The 10531-nt window shown below is 46.9% G+C and overlaps 1 protein-coding gene across 1 annotated transcript; it reads right to left on the bottom strand.

Moving 5' to 3' along the window:
• Positions 1-1488: 1488 nt before the first annotated feature.
• On the bottom strand, positions 1489-5727 carry bambia (BMP and activin membrane-bound inhibitor homolog a). Its single transcript, XM_079181095.1, has 3 exons — positions 5153-5727; positions 3232-3513; positions 1489-2541 (listed from the first exon to the last, which is right to left on the bottom strand). The coding sequence occupies exons 1-3, from the start codon at positions 5226-5228 to the stop codon at positions 2123-2125; spliced, it is 777 nt and encodes a 258-aa protein (XP_079037221.1). The 5' UTR covers positions 5229-5727; the 3' UTR covers positions 1489-2122.
• Between the last annotated feature and the right edge of the window lie 4804 nt (positions 5728-10531).

The raw sequence follows: 10531 nt of genomic DNA on the forward strand, positions 1-10531 counted from the left end.
TGTTGTTATTACAAGGGTAATAGTCCCGGGGGAGGCCCCGAGCGCGGGCCGAGCCTCGCTAATGCAAGCTGCTGCTAAGTGGTTAGCTGCTAATAGTGTTTTCCTGTCCTAATGGAAAGACACGAGGGTCACCGCTCAGCACAGAGAGACGCACACACACTTCACCGACTCAACTTCAGACCACTTACAGGATGTCTTACCCACCGGTAGCTCCGGGTGTGAACTTTTCCACCTGAGCTCCGTGTGACGTTCGGCTAGAGATTAGAAGGCTCCTGACAAACGAGCGACAGAAACCGTTAAACCCCAAACAAACCCGCCAAAATCAAGCTTTTTGCCGTTCCACGTGTTGCATACACACATTTAGCAAGAATTCAGCCAGAAAGTAACTCGTCCCCCATAATGGTTCCTGTAAGTCCTTCAACAGTCCTTGCATAAAAGGGTCAGTTCACTGAAATGATCACTTGAATAAGTAGCTATTTACTCTGGATAATCCACTTTCTGCCAAACACGCAGCCCGCTGTGAAGACAGCTTCTGTGGATAATCCAGCATCGTAGAGGTGGCGCCGATGTCTCAAAAAAAAAAAAACTATCTAACTATCTGCATGGCCAGATACCACTCTGAGATTTGTCTAAACCAGCATTTTAAACACAGAACTGGGTAAAGGATCAGGCTGGTGTTCTTTAATTTATCCAATTGTCAACAAATCCCAAGAGAAGGACAAAACCAACAATACGTCAGTCCATCTGACGTCTCCTTTTCACTTCTGTATCATTTCACCAACCATGGAAGAGAACTTGAGATGTACGTCACAAATAAACAGCCGGGCGCCGTCGGTTTTTAAGCAAACGCCTCTCAAACGGAAGAAAATAGTGCATTTCTCTGGGACTATTTTCCACTGCGGATTAACACTGGTGTTTCTGACTGTATGTGGGATGGAGTGAAAATAAATGTGTTTGTGCATTGTCACTAATAGTTTTAGGACACCAATGGAGCTCAATGGCACAGAAGACGAAGGCTGATTGAGGCTGATGAAGAAAGTTGATTCTTTGACAAGATGAATATGTTTCAAAATGAGAGCCAAGTAATATTTAAATCCCTCCTCGCTGACACTCTTTAACACAGGAGGGACAGTGTTTCTCACCGACGTCCAGGGAAGCAGACTCTGGGAGGACAAAATAAATAGCACCACTACTTCCAGGATAAATCCAACCAGCGAGGGCGGGGGGGGGGGGGGGGGTAACGTGACCTCTGGAGGGGGTTCAAGAACAACTGACAGATGTAGCAGCTCTACTGTAAAACAAGGCCGCACTGTCAGTTCTAACACACACACTTTTGTATCCCTGATTTTAACAACACGTAACACTTTGTGTGCCAAACTGTTATGACCGCAGCAGCAGCAGAAGAGTAATATGTTTTCCCCCTCCGTCGTCGTTAAATGTTACGTGAAAAACAAGAATGAATCGTGAAATAAATAAAAAGTCATTTTAATGGAAGTTTTTTTTCTTTCACACTCACAGTCAAGCTTATAGTCTGATCACAGAGAGAGATGTTGGACATTCACCCAGAACAAGACGCACACCGGTCAGTTTCATCAGACAAAAATATATATATATTTTTCAAATCTTTACAATAAGCTTGAATCATGAAAACGTACACAGGAGGAGTGTGCGCACCAACAGTCAAACACTTTTTTTTGTACCCTGGCGTCAGTGTAAAATGTGTGTTTTAAGCAATGACTTGTTTTGTTGTTGTTTTTCTTTACAAATGTGCAAATAAGACAGATTTGGAATCCTTCAGCGCTCAGTGTGAAAGTCCAGGATCCTCCGGAGCAGTGACGGAGCTCTCGCTCCACCTCAGTTCTGCCCGTCTCCACTTTTAAATACAGCTCCTCGTTGCTCTGCCTTTCATTTTTTCAAGTAAAGTGCTCCTCTAGCAAAAAAAAAAAAAAAAAAAACACGGCATGAGATCAGTCTCGTATTTTTTTCCCGCCACTGGTTGAAAAGAACCGGCAACCCAAAAGTCCAATGGGAAAAACAAAAACATGGGAATGTCTTTTTTTAAAAAAAGCCGCAGCCGACAACGAAGAGGCGGTCCGGACAGTCACGTAGTTCTCGGCGGGAGTCATACAAACTCCAGCTTGCCGTGGCCGCTGTACATCCCCCAGTGCACCAGGGACAGGATCTTGTCGTTGCCCAGGTCGGCCTGCCTCATCTTGTCGCAGGTCAGGCAGCAGTTCTCGTGGCCCGTGACGGGCACCATGCACTCCAGGTCCAGCTTGGCCACGTGGCCCTTCTTGGTGTGGTGGCCGTGGAAGCTGTAGTGGAGCCGCGACAGCATCTGCTGCCGCTGGTCCTGCAGCCGCTTGTTCTCGCTGCGCAGCATCCGCAGCGCCAGCATGATCAGCAGCACCAGGATGAGGCCGCCGGCGATCGGGACGGCGATCACCGCCGCCCGGAACCACACCTCCTTGGCCGAGGCCAGCTCCTGGACCCGGGTCACCAGGTTCCTGTTGCCGCCGTCGGGCTGGTACCGGCTGTGATCTGCACACACACGGAGAGAAGATCTGTTTTAACTGCACGCTCGCATAACCACCGAGAGAGAAAATAAGACACGCAGACGAGAGCGATGATGTGAGAAAGGGCCGCAAATGAGTCACCCGGTCCCGACAGAGCCAGGAATTAATTTGAGCTAATAAACCACAGAGCGCTCCGGTCGGGGTCACGACAGACCGATCCCACAGGACGGTCCCCTCTCTGTCTCTCTGTGCACCTTTTCATTTCTTCTGCCCAACATGCAAGGGCTGTCAGGGAATATTCATTCTGAGAGGCGCATTCCTAGCACACATACTAATAAAAAAAAGAACGAATACATCTGATCTCTTTCCAAGTGCTTAAGGTAAACTGGCTGCTCCCCTGGTTTCCCAGGCGAAGAGCTGGAGCCCATTAAAAGTAAAATTGAAGTTCTGTAAAGCTGGGAAGTAGAGGGGGAAAGAAGAAGAAGAAGAAGAAGAAGAAGAAGGAGGGGGCAAGGGTGGCCTGCATGTCCATAAACAGCAGAGTGTTTGAAGAACCCTACGGCTCAACGTATTGCTTCTGGAACAGGAAAGAGCGAAATATTTAATATTTGCTGAGGAGGAATCGTAAAAATCCCCCTGCAGAGTGCAATCTTTTTTTAAACAGCTAAAGAGGATTTCAAAAACAAACGTCAGCGGTGCGTGGCGTCTTCTGTACCTGTCGAGTCCCTGGTGTGCGCCAGGTCGTGCAGGCCTCTGTAGTTGCACATGTCGTCGTGGCAACACTCCAGCGCGGCGGCCCCGGCGAGGACGTCGGCGGCCCCGGAGCTTCTCCCGCAGATGTCCGCCGCATTGGCGACGGGCTCTAAACACCCGTGGGTGAGGGGGGAGTTTCCGCTGAGCGGGTCCAGGACCTTGGTGAAGCAGGCGTTCAGCTCGGACTTGCACATGTAGCCGGTGGCCACGCAGTGCGGCGCGTCGCAGTAGCACCGTATTTCTCCTGGAGACACAAGACAGGGCAGAGTTAGGGAAACAAGTTCAGCTTTAAAAACAATACTTTATGTCATGAACTTCAGCTTGTCAGGTCGCTTTAGGGTTCACCAACATCACGGTGTTAATATTCCTAACTTTTAGTACAGTTTGTATAAAAGCATATCCTACAACAACAAAACTGCTTTACTGGTGTTTTGGGGAGTTTAATCCTATCAAATGCAGCCTGTGGTCTGCTCTGCTTTTATTTTGAAAGGGTATGCTATGTCCTGCCATAAAAACAGCCGGGTACCTTTAAAGACCCCATGGGAATATTCACCGTTCGCATCAATTCAGCAAGTATGCTTTCTTTTAAGAGCTTCTCCAAGCAAAATGGGCGCCTTTATTTTGGACCGTATTATAAAACAGGAACCGTGTAGCTTATAATTAGCGGTTTGTTTTGCCAAAGTCAATTTCTTTCAACCCAAATGGAAACTTGTAAAGAGGAAGGGGAGGAGGAGGGGGCCGGAGTCTCCTCTCTCTCCCCCCCTTCGCACGCAGAGCTTTACTTGTGGTCATGACTGCCTGAGGAGGGGGGGGGGGGGGGGGGGGGGGGGGGGGGGGTGCACCGAGGTCCACCGAGGTCCCATCTAAAGAGCTTCCAGCAACCTAATCATTACGGCTGCCTGCTCACTCATTACTTCACTCGTGGCTTCTCTTTTTTTTTTCAGAGGAGACGTCTCCAAACATAAGTGTAGGCCCCAACACAACAAAAACATGACTTCAGATGTATTTAGAGAACTTCTATTATGACCTCTTGCTGTGTAGACCTTTAATACATACAGAGGGACGTCTATAGTCTGCATTGGGGACGGTGACTATGTTGCATTATAACAAGTGGGGGAACTGTATTGGAAATGGCTCCATAAATAAAGCAATAATTAAAAAATAGTTTTCCATCTGCTATATTTAATTGTTTGCAGGAAGTAAACTGTTCCTCTCTGTGAACGCAGGAGCACATTCATCAGATCGGTGTTTTCTCTGTGAATGATTGGAGCAGCAGGGCCCGGGCAGGTCATTTGGAGAATATTTCATTAGAGAGGAGAGGCCCCTTTGTGGGCTGAGAGGAGGGGGAGCGAGAGAGAGAGAGAGAGAAACAGGCCGAGCACTGAGAGCCTTTTAGCCTCTGCTCACTCTTCTATGAATGAGTTTTAAACGTGAGTTTTCCAGACCAGCCGAAGTGAAACGGTGATAGTGTATTATCCGTACTGCTGCCATTTAATGGCACTGCTTCAAAGAATTTGAATAATAAAGCACTGTTCTTCAAAATATGTCTACTTTTGGTAAATTTAAGTCATTGCACTAAACGGTTTTGATCTAGGGATATAATATTGAACGTGTTATGTTAACAAAACACACTAAAACACCACATTTAGTTAAATTGATACAAATGAGGTGATCTAACGCTCATTAGCGTGTACTCCTGTTATATTTAGTTATTGGGCTAAATGCTACGTTGGTTAGCTTTTAGAAAACTCTCGTGATAGAGTAAAGTCCGGCCCGGTGAGTGGGGTGTAAACACGGCCCCGGTCATCACGTTAACTGTCGTGGAGCCTGAGTTTTAGGAGACGCTACCGAACCGAACCCGTCCCGCAGAGCGCAGTGTGTACCTTTAGTGAGAAGCACAGCCATGGCGCAGAGCTCCAGTTGTAGCCAAATGGAAATGAAACTGGACTGGCGCTCCATTTACAGCAAAGTACTGCGCAAAAAAAAAAAACACGTCCTCGTATATCCAGTAGCAGCGGCAGAGAGTCCGCTGGGCGACAACAAAAAAGAAAAGATTTACATGGAGCTACGGCGAAAAGTGAGTCATTCCCGCACTGAAACGCGACCGCTCACACAATCCCTTCTGGAACAAACGAAAAAGTAGCAAAACCCACTCCGAAGTGTTTCCTCTCCCGCATGGAGACAGAAAAGTTTGTGTTTCTTTCTTAAAAGCGGTCCAACGTTACAGGAGGAAAACGAAAAACACAGCGTCTTCTTCTTCAAGCCGAGAGAAGAAGGGGGGGGGGGGGGGGGGGGTACAAAAAAGAAGAAGGGAAATATACTCCTGGGAAGAGAGTGAAATGGGATACAAAGTTGTCACCGCTGGTCGTCCTCTGCCTCTGTGTGCAGCCGGTCACGGTGAAGCATCACTTTTTGTATTCCTGGACGGAGAAAAGTCGGTGAAAAAGACGGGACAACTCCGAGGTACCACAAGACTGCACGCAGACTCCGGACACACAAGAGTTAGCAGCAGAAATAGTTGTGGTTTGTCCGAGCTCCGCCCCCTCCACGCTGATTGGTCAGACCAGCGAGAGAGAAGTCAGTCAGAATGCGTAGTTACATTGTATCCGGTACTAATCGGTTTTTCCAAATAAGACAAGTCAAGTTTATTTCGGTAGCGTAGCACCATTAAATAAGAAAAATGCATTTTAAAACAAACAACAAAAAGTACAACAAAAGTATGAAAGGGAGCAGCAATTGAAGTAGAAAAACATATGATAAAATCACAAATGTATTAAAACTGTAAGTATTCAGTATCAATGTTTCATTGAAAAAAATAAAAACTGCAAACATGTTCAGCGAGTATCTGTTTGGGAAATGACTGACGAATGACTGGATAATAAGCTGCTGATAGCATTGCTATTATTTTTGACTTGTTGTCCCCTTAACGTTTTCAACATTACTGTTAATTGTTCTGTACAATCAAATAGTTCATTGTTAATTTTTCCCCCTTGATGCTTTTATTTTTCTAGGCCAGCTCATCCTCATTCCGGTCTTATTTTTGTCTCTCTCGCTCTCTGGCTTGACGACTCGGGGTCAATCCAATCCCTTCATTCATCGTCCTTCACCTGCATAATACCATGTTACATGTCATTATTGGATTCCATTGGTCGGGGCAGCGGCCGGACTGTATCGCTGCATAGTTTGGACATTGAGATTACTAATAGTTCATTGTTTTAATACTGGAACATTTCACTTGTAGACATTCTAACATGTGCCCTAACATATGTGTAATGAACACATGTTTTGAATAGGCTACAACCCTTATTTGTGAGATATGAAACCAGCAGAACATAGTTTCCCAAAATACAGATCATTCTCCAGATTAGAAGGCTAAAGATACTTCACGGACGTGTTTCATAGCATTGTAAATTAAAACCAGAGCCCATGTATGTAGTCATCCCGGGGGTCCATTGAGTTAGGCCTACGTTTCATATCTGAAGCAAGTGTTGTGTAAGTGCAGCAGCAGCTATACCTGCACCGACACCCCGCCGGCAGCCAGCCGGGTTGAGCCGCTTCCCCTCCGGCTACCAGACTGCTGCTGCGGGGAGGAGCGGACAGACGTTCAGAGAAATTAGCAATCCAAAAGGACACATGGCGCCACCGAGACGACACACACGCGCACACACCCAGACACAATTGCCCTTTAACAATCGGCACACACGTGCACGCGCGCGCGACATGTATCAGCAACCCCCCGGGAAAAAAATCGAACTTTAAAAAAAACAACTTAGTCACTTAAAATAAACTATATCTTTGCACGTCTTTTAAGAGGTTTTATTTCTATTTTTCAGACCGAGGTGTGTCTGTCAGAGCTCCATGCTCGTACAAGTAAAGCATCCACAGGCCGTAATTGTGCCCGACAGACAACAGGATGCGGATACCGCTTAAGGGAGCACAGAAAACTACTCACTGCAATTACCGTAATTATCTGCAATTCCAAGGAGGCGCCAGCCTGTATCTGCACTGACTGCTGCGTGGAAAGGGTGGAGGTCAGCAGAAATACTAGTTCCATGCCGGACGGCCTCCTGCGTGTATCGGTTTCTGTGATAGCCTACTGGGTGTGATTGTCTGTCACATAAAGCTGGTCTTCGACTCTGGCGCCTAATATATGTTAAGATATAGAAGACTTTTTAGTACATAAGATGTTTGGATTCTTTATTTAGTTCCATTTAAAGTGATCAGAAAGGCCCCCTCCACTAGCCTGCCAGCAGCAGCTCCATCTCCTCCAGCCTGCCTCTACCTGGTGGTGGATGGTCAAACATCACCACCTGGTGGTCAAAACTGGTATGCATTTCTTTTTTTATTTGACAAAATACACAGGCCCTCCAGCTAATTAAGTATTGCCCTTATAAATGAAAGATTGAGGGACTTGCGAGAGGCCATTAGCCAGAATGCATTCTTCTTTTGTCAGACCTTCCCTGCCCGGTGAATGCCCACACCTACACTTTTGTAACTTAGGCCTTACATGAAAAAAAAACAACGTGCATGACATCACTATGCCATCACCAGGGCTATTTTTTTTTTTAGACTTGAGAGAGCTCCCTCCAGAGACACAGAAGACTTTACCAAACGGTTTTCACGGGCTAAGTGATGCTCTTTGTGACGAGTAAACCAAACTCGATGGATAACATCAGCAGAGTGCCCCTTTAAACCACTTTTATTTCTGACTGATAATAAAGAAAGAGGACAATCTCCATCAAATCCTCGACACAAGGTGGGGTACGTGTGTTTTCTATCTACAAAACTGTGTGTCTTGTCATGCTGAGAGGATGAGCGTCAACAAGCCATCAGCACATGGGGGGGCGGTCATGTAAGTGGCCTTTCAGGGAGCGATTACACCCCACAGGTTGCGTCGGCTTTCACACATTAGGAGACACTTGTAGGTGTGACCCGGGTACAGACTGTAGGGGATTTGCTTAACAAAAGCGTCACCAGCCCCCTCCTGCCGGGGGCAACGACGCTTAGGTTTGCATGATGAGATGGTGGGAGGGGGGTGGGGGGGGGGGGGCAGAGGTCAAGTCTACCTGAGAGAGGGGTTAAATGTGTGGATTTTTTTGAATTCAGCCCTTTAAACACCAGCTCCAACCAACCCCTCTTAAAGGAGTCCTAAGACCAAAATGACCTTATTTGGCCCACTTTGAAGTTCTAAACCTGAAACGGTCTCTTTCTCTCTCTGTCTGCCTGGTACACCAGGGCAGACAGACAGACTTCCTCCGACACCTCCCGGCTTCCTCCCCTCTCTTTGATGTGAGCCATATCAAGGTCTCCGTAGAGCCAGAGACAGGCAGACCGTCTCCTTCCTGACGCCATCTATTTTATTCTCCCTGAAGATAATGGAGCGAAGCATCAGAGCCAGAGAGGGTCCAGCGGTTACGTGGAGCCGTACATTGTAGACACTGATGTCATGGGTTTGGGGCTCAGGCTTTATCTCGAGGCCCTTTCAAGGCAGAGAAACCGACGACGTCCAATTATGTTTTTCTCCAAGAGTGGATTCGGCAGCACTATGGTCCTCTTATCACGGGAGGGGGGGGGCAACTTTGTGGGCAGTCTGCGTTTGATCGTGAGCGGCGGTGTACCGTTACCCTACTTTGCACCACAAGTGACCTGACAGTAGTACAGTTCTGCATGAAGGAAGGGGTTTGGTCTTTGAGTCAGACAGTTCATTCTTCATCGATAGAATAATGGTTTGACACGATAATCTGCATGGTAACTAGTTTGTTTGCCAGCACTAACTCAGCAAAGTTTCCATTTTTATAGATGCGAATACAGCAGACGTGAAATAAGACGTGATAAATAAAACTATACTGAGGTCTAGTCACATGCAAAGTCATCGTACACTAATTTGTTTGTTGTGCCTCGTTGAAAGTCTATGTATGGCGCTGTGATTCACTAAACAACATGGAAATGGAAGTTTTACTGTCTACAGACACAAGTTAGTCTGCTCACGTGGCTTTCAACTGTTTGAATGCTCTGTCTCTGTGTGAACGTTATTCTGTCTCACTGTCAGGGACAAACACATGAAGCAGCTCCGCCCCCTGCAGGGAGAAGATGGTACGACACGTGACCTGGAGCCTGAGAGAGGAAACGCAAAGTCTCAGAGTGTGGAAATGAAATATAATATCGCGTGCACATGAAAGCAACGTGAAAACATCCGCATCCGATTAGATCATAGATCACATCACAACGTGTTGGTGCACGCTCACGTGCACTACTGGTTAACTCATGTGGTCTCATCACATGAGCGCAGCATCCCTCCTCCGGTTGGTTAATGTCACAGTCCACCTTCAGATACTCATAATCATAACCATGAGATCTCAAACAAATCCCCCCGAGACTAGAGGAAGTCTGTGTGCGCCAACATGTCTAGAGGACACACCAGATGAGCCACTCGATCTGATGTTAATCTGTTAAAACAGAGACCGGAGGTCCCCACCGTGTGAGACACGAGACCACCAGCAGGGGGCAGTGGAGACCACAGGTTGAACTCATGATGGACTCGATGTTTATTATGGTGCCCTACTTTGTAACTGAATAGTAAGATGATTGTAAGATGACTGACCATCAAGAACCCAAGCACAACATGGCCCTGGAGAGGCATATTTTATTTTCATTTGTCAATATACTTCAGGAAACAATATACAAAGCAATGATGTAGTCACCTTTACTGAATGTGTGGTGCGCTTCAGTTATAGACTCGATAAGATAGTACGGTGGAGAAGAAACAAAACAAAAAACAGGCCGTTGCAGCTTAGGACCCTGCTCTTCAACAGTGGGGAACAAAACAAGTAAGGAGGGGGACGACACCCCCCCCCCCCGTGCACGACATGCTCGCCCCGAGATCTGTCCTCACCCACCGGTCCAACGGGATGAAATGAAGTGTGGAGTGAGGCTGTGAGACTTAAGACTTCCAACAAGGCACTAGCGTATGAACCAAACCTCAACACACCCAAGAAAAATAACCAGCGCTTGCTTTAGTTCAACATCTTTATTACAATACATACATTTCACATTTCACCTTGTGACCTCTTGTTGCCCTGCTCTGAGACCCCCCCCCCCCCCCCCCCCCCCAAAAACTGATGGGGATTTACCTCTCGCCACTACGACTCTTTATAAATAAAACCTTTATATTCTGCATCCTCTTCTGAAGAAAAAAAAAACTCCACTGTATGTTAGCGACTGTACAAAAGGAATGAACCAGTGGTGGGGGGGGACCAACAACT

This window comes from Pholis gunnellus (assembly GCF_910591455.1).
Source record: "Pholis gunnellus genome assembly, chromosome: 20".
Classification (NCBI taxonomy): Eukaryota; Metazoa; Chordata; class Actinopteri; order Perciformes; family Pholidae; genus Pholis; species Pholis gunnellus.

What these genes read in the sequence shown, in the direction of transcription:
- bambia (XM_079181095.1), bottom strand. Translation starts at nt 5,228, where the DNA reads ATGGAGCGCCAGTCCAGTTTCATTTCCATTTGGCTACAACTGGAGCTC. An exon ending in GGCTGTGCTTCTCACTAAAG is followed by an intron (nt 3,514 to 5,152) that starts GTACACACTGCG and finishes TTGTGTCTCCAG; the next exon opens with GAGAAATACGGTGCTACTGC. An exon ending in GCACACCAGGGACTCGACAG is followed by an intron (nt 2,542 to 3,231) that starts GTACAGAAGACG and finishes GTGTGTGTGCAG; the next exon opens with ATCACAGCCGGTACCAGCCC.